This window comes from Salvelinus namaycush, chromosome 28, assembly GCF_016432855.1.
Source record: "Salvelinus namaycush isolate Seneca chromosome 28, SaNama_1.0, whole genome shotgun sequence".
NCBI lineage: Eukaryota > Metazoa > Chordata > Actinopteri > Salmoniformes > Salmonidae > Salvelinus > Salvelinus namaycush.
In genome coordinates, this window is record NC_052334.1 from 26,566,083 (window position 1) to 26,583,234 (window position 17,152).

The 17,152-nt window shown below is 42.5% G+C and overlaps 1 protein-coding gene across 2 annotated transcripts; it reads right to left on the reverse strand.

Moving 5' to 3' along the window:
* Positions 1 to 5,887: 5,887 nt before the first annotated feature.
* On the reverse strand, positions 5,888 to 13,492 carry angel1 (angel homolog 1 (Drosophila)). 2 transcript variants are annotated; one of them, XM_038967692.1, is made up of 10 exons: positions 13,446 to 13,492; positions 10,835 to 11,737; positions 10,474 to 10,709; positions 10,292 to 10,361; positions 9,710 to 10,152; positions 9,426 to 9,576; positions 9,159 to 9,269; positions 8,985 to 9,015; positions 6,734 to 6,900; positions 5,888 to 6,633 (listed from the first exon to the last, which is right to left on the reverse strand). In XM_038967692.1, the coding sequence occupies exons 2-10, from the start codon at positions 11,547 to 11,549 to the stop codon at positions 6,473 to 6,475; spliced, it is 2,085 nt and encodes a 694-aa protein (XP_038823620.1). In that variant the 5' UTR covers positions 11,550 to 11,737; positions 13,446 to 13,492; the 3' UTR covers positions 5,888 to 6,472. The 2 variants fall into 2 exon arrangements, with proteins under 2 accessions (XP_038823620.1, XP_038823618.1); XM_038967690.1 differs by lacking the exon at positions 13,446 to 13,492 and adding an exon at positions 12,235 to 12,717.
* Between the last annotated feature and the right edge of the window lie 3,660 nt (positions 13,493 to 17,152).

The window sequence follows — 17,152 nt, forward strand, 5'->3', positions numbered from 1 at the left end:
CATCAAAACTATGAAATAACACATATGGAATAATGTAGTAACCAAAAAATATATTTTATATTCTTCAAAGTAGCCACCCTTTGCCTTGATGATAGCTTTGCACACTCTTGGCATTCTCTCAACCAGCTTCATGAGGAATGCTTTTCCAACAGTCTTGAAGGAGTTCCAACATATGCTGAGCACTTGTTGGCTGCTTTTCCTTCACTCTGCGGTCCAACTCATCCCAAACCATCTCAATTGGGATGAGGTTGGGTGATTGTGGAGGGCAGGTTATCTGATGCAGCACTCCATCACACTCCTTGGTCATTGTCTTGTTGTAAAACAAATGATAGTGCCACTCAGTGGAAACCAGATGGGTTGGCGTATCGCTGCTGGTTAAGCGTGCCTTGAATTCTAAATAAATCACTGACAGTGTCTCTAGCAAAGCACCATCACACCTCCTCCATGCTTCACGGTGAGAACCACACATGCGGAGATCATCCGTTCACCTACTCTGAGTCTCACAAAGACATGGTGGTTGGAACCAAAAATCTCAGATTTGGAATCATCAGACCAAAGGACAGATTTCCACCGGTCTAATTGCTCGTGTTCATTGCTCGTGTTTCTTGGCCCAAGCAAGTCTCTTCTTCTTATTCATGTCCTTTAGTAGTGGTTTCTTTGCGACAATTAGACCATGAAGGCCTGATTCACGCAGTGTCCTCTGAACAGTTTAAGTTGACATGTCTGTTACTTGAACTCTGGGAAGCAATTATTTCAGCTGCAATCTGAGGTGCAGTTAACTTTAATGAACTTATCTTCTGCAGCAGAGGTGACTCTGGTTCTTCCTTTCCTGTGGCGGTCCTCATGGGAGCCAGTTTCATCATAGGTCTTGATTTTTTATTTTTTATTTTATCCCCTTTTCTTCCCAATTTTCGTGGTATCCAATCGCTAGTAATTACTATCTTGTCTCATCGCTACAACTCCCGTACGGGCTCGGGAGAGACGAAGGTCGAAAGCCATGCGTCCTCCGAAGCACAACCCAACCAAGCCACACTGCTTCTTAACACAGCGCGCCTCCAACCCGGAAGCCAGCCGCACCAATGTGTCGGAGGAAACACCGTGCACCTGGCCCCCTTGGTTAGCGCGCACTGCGCCCGGCCCGCCACAGGAGTCGCTGGAGTGCGATGAGACAAGGATATCCCTACCGGCCAAACCCTCCCTAACCCGGACGACGCTAGCCCAATTGTGCGTCGCCCCACAGACCTCCCGGTCGCGGACGGCTGCGACAGAGCCTGGGCGCGAACCCAGAGACTCTGGTGGCGCAGCTAGCACTGCGATGCAGTGCCCTAGACCACTGCGCCACCCGGGAGGCCCCCAGCTCTTGATGGTTTTTGACGTTTTCCGTATTGACTGACCTTCATGTCTTAAAGTAATGATAGACTGTCGTTTCTCTTTGCTTATTTGAGCTGTTCTTGCCATAATATGGACTTGGTCTTTTACCAAATAGGGCTATCTTCTGTATACCACCCATACCATGTCACAACACAACTGATTGGCTCAAACTCATTAAGGAAAGAAATTCCACAACTTAACTTTTAACAAGGCAGGTTAATTGAAATGCATTCCAGGTGACTTCCTGATGAAGCTGGTTGAGAGAATGCCAAGAGTGTGCAAAGCTGTCAAGGCAAAGGGTGGCTACTTTGAAGAATCTCAAACATAAAATACATTTTGATTTGATTAACACTTTTTTGGTTACTACACGATTCCATATGTGTTATTTCATAGTATTATTTAACAATGTAGAAAATAGCAAAAATAAAGAAATTAGTAGGCGTGTCCAAACTTTTGACTGGTACTGTACGTTCAAAGCCTATAATTCTAAGGTCTCGCAATGCTCAACTTTGGGGATATCAAACACTTGTTTTACACCAGGGGATATCAAACCCTTGTGTAGGATCAATTCCACAGGCCTACATATTATTATTATTATTTTGCTCTCAGTGGGGTCTCAACTTACTTTTGAGAGGTAGAATACACAAGGTGCAATTTCAAAATGTGGTTGTGCATCAGCAGTTTTTCTCTTACGTCAGTCACTGAATGAACCCATGTCAGCTAAATATTTTTAGATTGGTAAATTAGTCTAGCGGCCAGCTATCTAAACTTCTAGCAATCCTGATCGAATTACCAACTGGGGGCCCCCCATTGATTTTGTTAGTCACTCTGACATCATATTAAAAACTGCAAACATTTCTCTCCACCTTATGGCAAAATGTAGAATTGCAGGACATTAGCTGTAAAACTGCACACAAAAAATCCCCCTGACAAAATGTGTAGAATTGTATAAAATTAGTTATAAAACTGCTAAATCTTCTCTCTGCCCCAAACTTGTTTTAAACCTGCAACGTTTTCTCTACACCCCATGGCAAAAATGTGTTTAATTGGAGGAAATTAACTCTAAAACTTAAATTAACTTCATAAAAGTTGCCCATCCTGTTTTAGACAATTCTATTTAAATTAACAGGCATAACTGGCTGACCAATTCACAATATCTCGTTGAGTAATAGATTTTAAGTCCCCAGCAACTTCTTTCCAAAAATGTGGCATGGGCCATTCAGCAGCTCTGTGGTTCTAGGTTGCTACCAGGCTTTTTGTAAAGCCAGAAGCTTGGTAGTGTCATCCTTCTTTTATAGTCCATTCTACAATAAGATTGGTTCAGACAGCATTTAAGGAATTCCCAAAGGCTAAACAGGTATGGCTCATGTTTTTAAAGATGGGTTAATATGCAATGTTACATTTGGCTTAAGGTGTGAAAATGAGTAATTAGACATATCACAGAAGAGATCCATGTTGTCAGTTATTAAGAATTGCAATCTGTGTCTCCATGTTGTACTTTAAGTGTGTAAATACATTTAACCTTTTAGCTCTGCTGGACAGTAACCGCTTTTGTAGTGTAGTTTGCAATCCACTTACCTTGTGCCTTTTAATGAACATTTTAATAGACAGTGATAAAGAAAACAAGTGTTACTGGATGAATAGTTCATCTTCAATTTCACTAGCAAAACATACTGTACCATCTGCTCTATCCCAAATAGCCAGTAAATTGAGTGATCTACACCTTACTCTCGTATTTGTATGTTCTGCTATTGATTACACATGATTGAATATGGGGTAATTCAGCGTGCAGTAGTCTATTTAAACCTTCCAAAGCATGAGAAGTGTGATTCGTTTTAGGATAGTAAGAGAAAGTGGTCACTGTGATCAACAGAAGTTTAGAATTTTGTGGTCATTCATGAGACAACCTCACATGCACAAAATGTCCAATTGTGAGCGATTACATTGCAGGTGATTTATTTTTTGCTGTCATTATTCTTGAGGAAATAGGCATTTTGAAGGCAGCAGTTGCTTTTTTATATTGACATGGACTGATATATTTAGTTTTTGTTCAGTATAAATAACCTTGTTCTTATTTTAACACAGCCTTAGTGTGGTTGTCTAGCTACTTTAAATATTAAACAGTTGTATTCAAGGTGCAAAGAGATTTGTTTACAATATTCTCATCTGCATTTTTATATGGCATTTAGGCCAGAGTTTCTGTAATTTTATACTAGCCTCAATTTTTATTATCACCGAGCATTTGAGAAATTGGAGTCCGCCCCACATTTCTAAATATTGCCACAGAGCACATTGAAATTTGTTGGTAGGGATTTCTTTAGTCCACTTTCATTTCAATACCATAAACACAGAGGTTGTTGTCTTGTGCCAAAAGATTGTAATTGTCATTTTATCATGTTGTAAGGCTTTCTATTGATTTAAAGTCAACTCCTCTCACTTCCCTCCCAGTGTGTCTGTTGTTGCTAGGATTTATCTCACTCATTGACATGGGTCAGATGGCTGAAAGTCTATTAGCAAGCTTCAGCTATATTTAGAGATTTACAAAATGTAGTTAAAATCAATGACCGATACAGTATAAATAAACTGGGTGCTAAGGACATGGAGGACAAACTGATAGCCTACATGCCAACCAAGAGTCCAAATTGGGTGTAGCCTGGACTAAAGAGAGTGACTAACATTTCCTCCTTTAATTGTCTTCAAAGAAAGCTTAATACAACTCCCATACTGAGGATTTGTGTACTGGGGGACCATACAGTAAGACAATGAACAACATTTGGTTGCAGCTATACTAATTAGAATTTTCTGTATATTCTCTGTTGCCTGCTGGTACACTGTGAGACATTCGACCTAGCCCATTTTGGGCTCCAAGACATCCGTGACATGAAATCACAGCGGTTTTGAGATTTCCTTTCATTGCAATGTGGTCTGTTTTTGTTCCTTAGTGCGAAGATGTGGTGATGACACTATTAATACATGTCATCTGAAATATTGTAACTGTAAATCACCCATATGGCTTTGTGACAATTGAAACTGAAATAAACAAGGAACTGGTATTTGACCAGATTTGTTGAAAACAAATGGTGTAACATTTGAGTGATTAACCTACCTCTTTTCCCATTCATCACATGCTTTTTGGAGAGCTGCCAGTGCTAGCAACCAGCATGGGTTGTACAAGTCAATTGTACTGTGCTGGCTGTGTCTACAGTGTACTGACACCCAAGGATTCTGCTGCACAAATCAATTAAGTCTAATGGAAGCTTGGCTGAATGGATAGTCTACCTGGCAGCACTGCAATCGGCTAACAAGGCTTAACTAACGAAACCCTGTTAATCCTGACATTTTCATCATACGAGCACAGAGGACTGCCATGGTTGTTGCTCTCCTGAACAAACAGCCTCTGTTTAACAGGGGAAATCCATACATGGTACTGTTTCATGTTCAGACCAGGGAGATTTTGATAGCTCATATACAGTAGCACAAGAGTAGCTGGTGACCGTTCTCTTATGAAATGGCTCCTGTTAGTATATGCTATAGCTGAATGCATTTCACATACCTACATGATGTACAAGTGTTTAAAGGAATCGCAGATGAAATCAGTTGGAGTGGGGGTAGGGTTGGTAATGTTCAGTGGCAAGAAGGATTTCAAATGTATGAAGGCACAGAGGGAGACAAAACAGAAGCCCAGAGGTAACAAACACTAGGTAGTACCTCCCCCACCACTGTTTATGAAATGAAGACAGAAGGAATCGTGGTCTACTTTGAAAAACCTACTGACCCATTTCTCCTCAGCGCATGTGTTTTGTGCCACGGGGAATTTATTTTCGTGCAGCACAGTCAAACTCATGTATAGGTTTCAAGGTAGATCCTGGAACTGAAGCCTTACACTGAACCCACTGCCTTTATGCTAACTTACGTTTAAAAACTCCTTCAGTGATTCATTATGAGATACAGAAAATAATTCCCTGGAAGACCTGAGAGAGAGAACACCTACTGATTTATTGTAGTTAGACTAAAGGAAGTGTCAGACCTTGACATTTGTGCCATTCCAGTGAGCTATAACTAGAGGTCTTAGTGTTGACAGGAGTCTGTTGGCTGTTCCTCTAGACCAGGGTTTCCCAAACTCAGTCCTGGGACCCCCCTGCCAGGTGTACCTTTTGGTTTTTGCCCTAGCACTACACAGCTGATTCAAATAACCAACTCAAGTTGATTATTTGAATCAGCCATGTATTGCTAGGGCAAAAACGTGCACCCAGGGGGAGTCGTAGGACTGAGTTGGGAAAACCCTGGTCTAGACTGCAGTGTACACACACAGAAGCCCCAACAGTGCCCTAGCATGCATGAACGCTCCCTCCCTGCAATCTGAATGAATAATTGATTCATGCCTCAGCCAGCCACACACATCTTCTCCTTGACAGACAGAGTGCCTCAGTGGAGCGAGAGATCTTCCATCTCAGTGTGGCACTGCCAACATTCAGGTCACAATCTTAACACCAAAAGATGATGTAGATCACCCGAATTAGACTGCCAAGCTATTGTTAGATTTATTCAAGATTTCTACCATTTGAACAAATAATACTGACTGGCCCAAAGCCAGAGGATACGGGGAAAAACAACACAAAATATATAGAAAACATTGACATTCAATTATTTCACAGTTTGTAAATGTTTTAAGACAAATGTTCCAATTTACTAGTGTAACAGATTGTGAAAACGGAGCAAACAAAATCCCCATAAAAAATGTTTACATCTAAAATCTTCTTGTATTCATATCTTAACAGTAAGAGCATTTGTCAAATAAACTCCAACTCTAACTGAATCTAACCTTTTAGGTTATTTTTTCTCTCTATACATGTAAACAAAAATGATCAGAGGACATCCCATCTCCTCTGGAAATTGGGCTGAGTAGTTTTTCTTCAGGTAGGAAACAAGCAGAGTAGATGGGACTCAAAACTGTCTGTGAGCCCCAGGAACCAAGTAAGTACAATTATTTACTTTTAAACATGGAATTGTGCCATGGGCAAATCATGTAAGGTTTGAACAAAAAATTTTAAATGCTTGACCTCTGTCCTCCTGATTCTTCATTGACCATAGACAGCCCAAATCACACAGGGTTCAGGTCCAGCTGGAACTTGGCCAGGAGACTGAGGTGGTCTGAAGGGAACATTTCATTGGGTAAACCGTTCATTGACCAGAGGTCCTCCTCTGGTAGGAGGGAGAGACGACCAAGCAGCTTCAGACCTTCGCTCTGCCGTTGACCTCCACCTGAAACAGCGTTTTTGGTACACCATCTCTCAATTCTTCTTTCTCTAAACACTTATCAACGGCTATTTATATATATTTCCTTTGGATACATGCCCCTTACCTTTCTGATCAGCACTAGAAATGCCACGCCTTGGAGAGTAGAAGATGTAGTCGACCGTAGCTCCAACCTCGGAGTGCAGCGTGGTCACCTCAGCACGGTCTGTTCCAGGTATGAAGTGGCCGTAGGCTGAGCGCAGGTTCAGGTAATGGGAGATAGTCTGTCTGAACCTGAGGAAGGACATGGATAATGTTATTACATTTAACATGTATTCAGCACTGTCAGAGTGCCTTCAGAAGTATTCACACCCCTTGACGTTATCCCCATTTTGTTGCGTTACAGCCTGCTGCTACTGGACTCCTATTTACAGTTGAAGTCGGAGGTTTACCTACACTTAGGTTGGAGTCATTAAAAATTGTTTTTCAACCACTCCACAAATTTCTTGTTAACAAACTATAGTTTTGGCAAGTCAGTTAGGACATCTACTTTGTGCATGACAAATAATTTTTTCCAACAATTGTTTACAGACAGATTATTTCACTTATAATTCACTGTATCACAATTCCAGTGGGTCAGAAGTTTACATACACTAAGTTAACTGTGCCTTTAAACAGCTTGAACATTCCAGAAAAGGATGTCATGGATTTAGAAGCTTCTGATAGGCTAATTGACATCATTTGACATCATTTGAGTCAATTGGAGGTGTACCTGTGGATGTATTTCAAGGCCTACCTTCAAACGCAGTGCCTCTTTGCCTGACATCATGGGAAAATCCAAAGAAATCAGCCAAGACAACAGAAAAAAAAATTGTAGACCACAAGTCTGATTCATCATTGGGAGCAATTTCCAAACGCCTGAAGGTACCACATTGATCTGTACAAACAATAGTACGCAAGTATAAACACCATGGGACCACACAGCCGTCATACCGCTCAGAATGGAGACGTGTTCTGTCTCCTAGAGATTAACGTACTTTGGAGCGAAAAGTGCAAATTAATCCCAGAACAACAGCAAAGGACCTTGTGAAGATGCTGGAGGAAACAGGTACAAAGTATCTATATCCACAGTAAAATGAGTCCTATACCCACAGTAAAATGAGTCCTATATCGACATAACCTGAAACACTGCTCAGCATGGAAGAAGCCACTGCTCCAAAACCACCATAAAAAAGACAGACTACGGGTTGCAACTGCACATGGGGACAAATATCGTACTATTTGGAGAAATGTCCTCTGGTCTGATGAAACAAAAATAACTGTTTGGCAATAATGACCATAGTTATGTTTGGAGGAAAAAGGGGGGGGCTTGTAAGCCGAAAAACACCATTCCAATGTGAAACGCAGGAGTCGCAGCATCATGTTGTGGGGGTGCTGCAGGAGGGCCTAGTGCACGTCACAAAATAGATGGCTACATGAGGAAGGAAAATTACGTGGATAAATTGAAGCAACATCTCAAGACATCAGTCAGGAAGTTAAAGCTTGGTTGCAAATGGGTCTTACAAATGGACAATGACCCCAAGCATATTTCCAAAGTTGTGGCAAAATGGCTTAAGGACAACAAAGTCAAGGTACTGGAGTGGCCATCACAAAGCCCTGACCTCAATCCCATAGAACATTTGTGGGCAGAACTGAAAAAGTGTGTGCGAGCAAGGGGGCCCTACAAACCTGACTCAGTTACACCAGCTCTGTCAGGAGGAATGGGCCAAAACTCACCCAACTCATTGTGGGAAGCATGTGGAAGGCTACCCAAAACGTTTGCCCCAAGTTAAACAATTTAAAGGCAATGCTACCAAATACTAATTGAGTGCATGTAAACTTCTGACCCACTGGGAATGTGATGAAAGAAATAAGCTGACATAAATAATTCTCTACTATTATTCTGACATTTCACATTCTTAAAATAAAGTGGTGATCCTAACTGACCTAAGACAGGGAATTTTTACTAGGATTAAATGTCAGGCAGTGTGAAAAACTAAGTTTTTAAATGTATTTGGCTAAGGCAAACTTCCGACTTCAACTGTATATTCCTGCACAATGTCTATCACACAATCCATTGCACAATTCCTCGGCACGTATAAATATTCTACTTTAATTCATTGAGTGCCTTCTTGTAATCCATAAAAAATAAAAATATTTTTTTTTTTAAATGAATTGAGCTTTTACTTTTAGTATGGTTTTATTCACTTAATTACTTTCCCATTGTGGAGAGGTGAACCTGCAGGTCAGCATTTCATTGCACTGTGTACATCAGGTGTATATGACAAACAAAATTGAACATGAAATGTGGCCCTTTGAAAAGGAACATAAAATCTGACCTTGTTGTATAAGGATGCTTGTCCTCGGGATCTATTGGAAATAAGTGAAAGAGTAACATACAGGAGTCATTAACTGTTCTCTACACAACTGTGCTCTGGGGTCTCACCTGCCGTGGGTACAGTTGAGATTAAGTGTTTTTGGGTCTAGTTTTAGTGTGTGTGTGTGTGTGTTACCAGGTGTGTTGTCAGTGACCCCTGGGATGAGCTCCAGGTCCTGTGGCCGGACACAGGCAGCCTTACAGAAACGCAGCCGACGCAGGAAGCCATGGTTGTACTGCAGGTTCCCTACACAGGAAGAACAAATATAGAGTGGCCAGTCAGACCATCACACAAGACCTAAATGGAGATACTGAGTGAGAAGATGAATCGACCCATTGTCATAATGGGAGCTTGACCAACAATCCACCCTGACAGGGTCCAAACAGAAAGACTGACACATACGTTCTGGACTCTGGGTTGACGTGACTTGACTCTTTGGCTCATTTACAGTTGTGTACTGGCAGTTGTCATCGATGCCCACGGTGCTTGGCCAAAGTGGAGCGAATACCCTCCTATGATGGATGTTGTAGGACAGGTCCTCTTGACCTGATATCTGCCACACATAGAAAACAAAACACAGAACCCATTGGCCAAGGTAACATACTGAACACCAACTCACCTTTAAATTATTAAGTAGCTTAAAATTGACAACAACAAGTCATTTTCCATAGGAGTATTGTGCTCACCATCCAGGCAGGTAGACCATGATAGTAAAGCTGTCTTGTCGTGATCAGTTGGTACAGCGGCATGTTGGGCAGAGCATTGAAGTCCCCACATAGAACAACATTGCAGTGCTCTCCCTTCACCTTGCAGTTCCTCACGATGTAGTCGATCTCTGCCAGCAGCATTGCAAGCTGGGTCAGCTTCACATCACCCCTCCTGGTGTTGAACAGGAGGTGGGTGGTTGCCACACAGAGGGGTGGGCCCTTGGCAGTGACTTCTGACCCCTGTGTGATAATTGGCTGGAGCAGCAGGACAATGCCCACGTTGTCTCGGTCCAGCAGCTCACACTCTGGCCTGTAGAACTCCAGCAGACTCTCTGACACCTGGGAGAAACGGTCGCCGCGGTAACAAACCACACAGCCGTCAGTCTTGGTGCCGGTGCGCCGCTTGTAAACACAGGTGTAGCCTTGAGGATTGAACCACAAAATTACAAATATTGATATACAAACAGCTATTACATGTCTGTTACTAACTGTAGATGACTTGCATTATTTTGCAATGGTCTTGATTGTGCCATAAACAGATGCTGAGGAACTTGGACCTACCCATGTCACGAAGGACAGGATGGAGTTGCTCTGTAAAGTGGTTCTCCTGGACCTCTTGCAGACACAGGATCTACACATGGGAAAAACATACAGCTCAATTCACAAAGCGACTACGATGACAATGGTTCAGCAATACAGTGTCAATAGATGTTACTGTATTAGGTTGGTAAGGTCAGACTCGCATCTGGTTCCCATTTCTTGAACTCCTGTGTGAGGTTTGGGAAGCGGTAGTCCCAGCTCAACACCCCTAGAGGGCAGTGTGTGTACAGCTCCTGGTTGGCCTCCAGCAGATCCTGGGCCAGGATGTTGTAAGACATCACAGTGAAGTCAAACAGGGCCCGGGGCTCTGAGGGGGTCCTCTGGGGAGGCTCTGGCGCTGTGTGGGTCTCACTGAGTTCCTCCCACACCCTCCACACCACTGAGGGGGAAGCAGAGAGATGTCTAAGCAAACGGTAACACTGAAATTCTGATGGTGATGTGGGTTCACAATCAATCAATCAAAAACCTGTACTTAATGTTACAGATATAATGCAAAATGCTCACCTTCGAAGGTCTCTCTCTCCAGTGAATGTGGGTAGTAGCTCATGCTTGGGAACGCTGTGGAAGGGCAGAACAACACCTCTTCCAGGCCAGGGCCGATGGGGAAATGCCAGCCCTTGGGTGGGGGCTGAGCCCTACTCTCCCATGGCTGTGTCTGGGCCTCTGCCTCACAGAGAAGGGAGACCAGGTCCAGCCCAGGATCCCATATCTCAGCAGGCACTTCACTAGTGCTTGCATGTGGGTCTACAAAATAGCTCAAGTCTAGTCCTGCTGCAGTCTGGCTCTCCCACTCCGGTTTTTGCACCTGGGCATTGGTTACTGACTCTCCCATGCTCATCTTTTCCACTATCTGTTCTAACAGGACATGGACCATCGCTTTATCGTCTGTTGTCCTGCTGTCCTTGACTGATGGATTCTGTACTTCAGATGTCTCTGTTAGCTCCAGCGTTAGGTTACTGTTCTCAGACTCCTCTGTGGGAGAACAGGGAGCCTCCTGCACGCCATCATCCCTCATGAGCTTCTCTGAGTAGAGGATAGTCTGCTCCTGGTGCTTTTGACCTTCCTCTCTGACCCCGTCCTCCTCCACGCCGTCTCTCACCTCTGGCTCCTCTTCCTTCACTCCACCAAGCAGCCGAACCTCCAGAGTTACTAATACAGGCTCTTTCCTGTCTTTCTCTGGTTCAGACCCCATCACCTCTTTCACAGTGCTTTTCTTCATCTCCGCCCCTTTACTCTTCTCCTTTTCTAGTGCACCGGGATCCTTCTTGGCCTTTGGGGGCCCGCTGCTTGTACTGAGCCACGGATCCAGCAGGCCTGCCTGCGTTTTAGTAAATCTTTTGTTAGGGACTTCACCATCCCACACCTTCTTGCCATTAATGGACACAGAGGGACCCTTTTTCAAGGGTACTGTATAAAAGAAATGGTGCGATAACTTACATGTGTATTAAACACTACCTTATTATTACTGCATGCATCTATAATAAAACAAATATTTTAGGCAATTATATCATTACTCCTCATAAAATCAAACAAAAAGCTGTCAGTCAATGCACACACCACAACATATGCACGTGGTACTCATATGACGTCACGCAGTACATTTAGAATCTATTGCGCCTAGCTAAAATGTCAATGCCATGTGTTTGCTATTTAGATTATGTTCAAACTCAAATAGCATGCGGTAGCTAAAGCAGACCAGATTAGCCTTTAGTTAAACCATCGATTAAAAATTGGACTCCCAACAAAATATGTGCTACGAGACGTGTAGTTAGTTAGCTAGCTAAAGCTAGCTATTCGGCCATTCAACTTTAGGCACCCAAAAGAGCCATCACGTTCGGCGAAAATGTACAGGCAATAAAACAAAAATCTATGTGTCAAATGTTTTTTGTTTGTATGTGGTTTACCTGTGACGCAGTTTATAAGCCGTGTTAACGGGTAAAGCCCGTAAAATATCAGGCTCCCAATCATGCTCCGCTCCAATGATTGGGCGGACTCGACCATGCCGAGCCGCGGGGCACCGGGCTATGGCCCGTGATATGAACGGGATGAGTGCCCTTCTCAAATCGAACAATAATCTGCGCCACGCGGTCATGTTCTCAACAAAACATCTATTTCCACAAAATCAGTTTTAATTGTCCAACTAGTTTTCATTTGGAAGGCAGATTACGCGTTTTATCAAAATCAATCACTTTTGAAAAAACTAAGAATCCTACTCATTACTCAATGTGCTTAATTACATGTCACTTTTGTTTTGAGACGATTTAGCGTGGGCATTTTCCCCATTCAAAACATCTAGGAACTCGGAAATCTCCGACTTTTGATTTAAATGCGTTCATATTGTATTTAACCTTTAACTAGGCAAGTCAGACAACTGGGAACTCGGCGAAAAAACTGGGAACATCGTTTTGAATGGTCATCCAACTCGGAATTCCAAGTCGGAAAATCTTTCTAGAACTCCGACTTTTACATCGTTTTTTCTCCGAGTTCCCAGTTCTTCATGCTCGAGAGGCCGGCAGCCCGGTTCCAAAAACTAACGCAATCAACTTTCACCCGGCCAGATTAATCGAATCCCCTCACTGCTATGCTCACATGAATTATGTATAATTCTCTTCTTTTTTTAAAAAGTGAACTCATACACTACAACCATCTCAGTGGCAGACTTCATTATAGTGATAACAAGAAAGCTGCACATGTTGCAATGTAGACTCCTTTTATGTGTTTGTAAACAGTGCTGCACGAGGTGGTGGCAAAACGCGCGAGTTCTTATGGAATGCCAGCTAATTAGTGCATTTCAAACTACTTTTGGATTATAATTGGACTTTAAGGCTCGTATGAATGACCTGCTTAATATAATGTTTGTGTCATCATCGCAAATCAACTGCATTATGCTTACAAAAACACTTAAACTTCAACCAGTATAATGGCCCTTTGGCTAGCTTTTGCTACACTCTATGGCAATGAGCGTTAGCATTCTAGCTACCTGCTGCATCCAAAATAGTTATTTTGCAAAGATCACAACCAACTATAATCTTAGCGACTGTTCAAGCAAGAATCGAAACACTAAGCGTATGACAACCCCAAAAAGTTATTTGGTTTAGAAGTAATAAAAACGTACATCTAAAGGACGTAGCAGCCAAGAGTCGCGCGCATCTGTGCGTGACGTCAGTGTGTCATGTACTGGAAAAGGGTCTGTTTGTAAAACATTATGGTCTGGAACTGTGAATGCAGAAGTTTTATGGATTGACAGTGAAAATCAACCCAAATCTATAATACGCAATGGTGTACTACCCAGGAATATATATATATATTTTTTCCCCTGTTGGTGATTTAAAAAAAATTAAATACACTATATATACAAAAGTATGTGGACACGCCTTCAAGTTTGTGGATTCGGCTATTGCGACCACACCCGTTGCTGACAGGTGTATAAAATCGAGAACACAGCCATGCAACTTCAAATCAAATGTTATTTGTCACATGCTCCGAATACAACAGGTAGACCTTACAGTGAAATGCTTACTTACAAGCCCCTAACCAATAATGCAGTTTTAAGAAAATACCAAAAAAAAAAGTAAGAGATAAGAAAAACAAATAATTAAAGAGCAGCAGTAAATAACAATAGCAGGGCTATACAGGGGGTACCGGTACAGAGTCAATGTGTAAATGTGCTGGGGGCACCGGTGTTGAGGTAATTATGTACATGCAGGTAGGGTTATTAAAGTGGCTATGCATAGATAATAACAGAGAGTGCGGGGTGCATATAGTCTGGGTAGCCATTTTATTAGCTGTTCAGGAGTCTTATGGCTTGGTGGTAGAAGCTGTTTAGAAGCCTCTTGGACCTAGACTTGGCGTTCCGGTACCATGTGCGGTAGCAGAGAGAACAGTCTATGACTAGGGTGGCTGGAGTCTTTGACAATTTTCAGGGCCTTCCACTCCAAAGACAAACATTGGCAGTAGAAGGATAGGATGCCACCTATCCAACAAGTCAGTTCGTCAAATTTCTACCCTGCTAGAGCCCACGATTTTGGAATTAGATGTTCGACAAGCAGGTGTCCACATACTTTTGTTCATGTAGAGTACCATATGGTGGGAAGTACTGTATCAATGAAAGACATACTGGAATGCAAAATAATATTTCAACAAATAATATTTCAACACATATATGTGGTGGAGCTGGATCTTGTGAGAGTTGAACACAGGAGATGTCTATCCTATCTCTCGAGTCTGCCAAGCAGATAATGTCAGTCCATCCCTTGCAGAAGAGCTAGACCTGCATGATGAGTGGGATATAGACCTGGAGGTTGATGAGTATGCTATTTTATTGACATTTTATGGATAAAAAAAACATCAGATCACAGTAGGTATTACAATGTATTATTGTTTGTATTGTAAGTTGATTTGTTTTATGCATATCTCACCCTGATGGTTGTCTGATAGTGACACCACTTCTTATCATCGTTAGAGGTGAAAAAGACCACCGCTGAGATGTACCTGCAGGCCTGCAACCTGGTCCGGGTGGTTCCTGTCTCTTACTTCCTCTGGAATCTGGGCACCTCCACCATGAGCCTCAACCACCACGGCGTGGGTCCCCTGGGGGGAGGCGCTGGTCATTGCCCTGGTGATAAGTCTGCTGGACGTCTATTGACACATTATCAACTTCAAGAAACGCTCATCAACAGGACATGGACTATCGCTCTATCATCTGTTGTCCTTGACTGATGGATTCTGTACTTCAGATATCTCTGTTGTTAGCTCCAGTGCTGGGTTACTGTTCCCAGACTCCTCTGTGGGGGAACAGGGACCATGCACATCACCAACCTGGAGCTGGCAGGCAACTACCTGCTGGCTGAGGGAGCCAAATGCCCTGTGGCGATGTTGAAGGCAAATTTCACCATTCGCCATCTGGTAAGTTTGTATGAGCTCTTTGTAAGAAGGTAATGTAAATGTATCTGGTAGCATCAACATCTCTTAAACATGTTAATTCAGAAGTGGGATAAGTATGATGTGCTATATGTCCCACAATCTGCCACAAGAGGGCATTAGAGTCGCTTACAGTCTAAAGGCGCTGAGTGCATAGCAAAAATGTTGCTCGACAACATTTCCATCAAATCCATCAAACTTTCAGGTAGTACACACAGATTTGAAAATGAAAACAAAAAACTCTGTTCATTAGATACACTGAAAAAATATAAACGCAACATGTAAAGTGTTGGTCCCATGTTTCATGAGCTGAAATAAAAGATCCCAGAAATATTCCATACTCACAAAAAGCCTATTTCTCTCAAATGATGTGCACAAATTTGTTTACATCCTTGTTAGTGAGAATTTCTCCTTTGCCATCCACCTAATAGGTGTGACACATCATTAAGTTGATTAAACAGCATGATCATTACACAGGTGCACCTTGTGCTGGGGGACAATAAAAGGCCACTCTAAAATGTGCAGTTTTGTCACACAACACAATGCCACAGATGTCTCAAGTTTTGAGGGAGCGTGCAATTGGCATGCTGACTGCAGGAATGTCCACTTGAGCTGTTGTCAGATAATTTAATGTTAATTTCCCTACCAACGTCGTTTTAGAGAATTTGGCAGTACGTCCAACCGGCCTCACAACCGCAGACCATGTGTAACCACGCCAGCCCAGGACCTCCACATCTGGCTTCATCACCTGCGGGATCGTCTGAGACCAGCCACCTGGACAGCTGATGAAACTGAGGAGTATTTATGTCTGTAATAAAGCCCTTTTGTGGCAAAAAACGTATTCTGATTGACTGGGTCTGGCTCCCCAGTGGGTGGGGATGTCAATTAAGGCACATTTCAGTTGAATGCATTCAGTTTTACAACTGACTAGGTATCCCCTTTTCCCTTATGATGCGTTTATATTTTTGTGACGTATATATTATATTTCTCTACTTTGTTTGTGAATCCTTTTTTCAAAAATTTCAACAACAGGGAATGGATTCATAGAGGACGATGCTAAAAGTTTTGCAGATGTCCTGGCAGTAAGTGAATAGAAATTACATTAAAAAATGCAGGCATATTGATGATATTACTGTCATTGGAGTCTATAGCTAGCTACTTGCAATATCTCTCCCTTTAGAACAACTATAGAGTAAAGGAGCTGGACTTGAGCCACAATCAGTTCTGTGGGAGAAGTGTGGAGCATCTGGGCCAGATGTTAGGTAGGACCATTTCACTTTATGTCTGCATCTCACATCGTTACGGTTGAGCAGTCTCATGGAGTATACAGAGTCTCATGGAGTATACAGTCTCATGGAGTATACAGAGTCTCATGGAGTATACAGTCTCATGGAGTATACAGAGTCTCATGGAGTATACAGTCTCATGGAGTATACAGAGTCTCATGGAGTATACAGTCTCATGGAGTATACAGAGTCTCATGGAGTCATTCGGGTTACAATCATTCACAATGTGAGTGTTTAGCGTTTTGCATCTGCTGTCACTGACCTTGTAATCCTACAGCAAATGATGAAGGTCTGGCGGTACTAGACTTAAGCTGGAACAGCTGCAAATGAAAGGAGCTGTGGCTTTCTGTGCCGGCCACAAGGTGTGGATAAACATACTCATCCCAATTCCCACATTCAAAGTGTAATTGTTCCTTTAAAAAAAAAAAATAGTAAACAGTATGTGATGAAGATATTTCCTCTTCACAAAGGTGAATATGACCCTGAAACACCTAGACCTGTCCTGGAATGTCTTTGGGAATACGGGGCCTTGACTTTAGGAGAGGCACTGAAATTCAGCAACACTCTGGTATCGAAATATCTAGACCTCAACTACAACCGCATCACCAATGAGGGG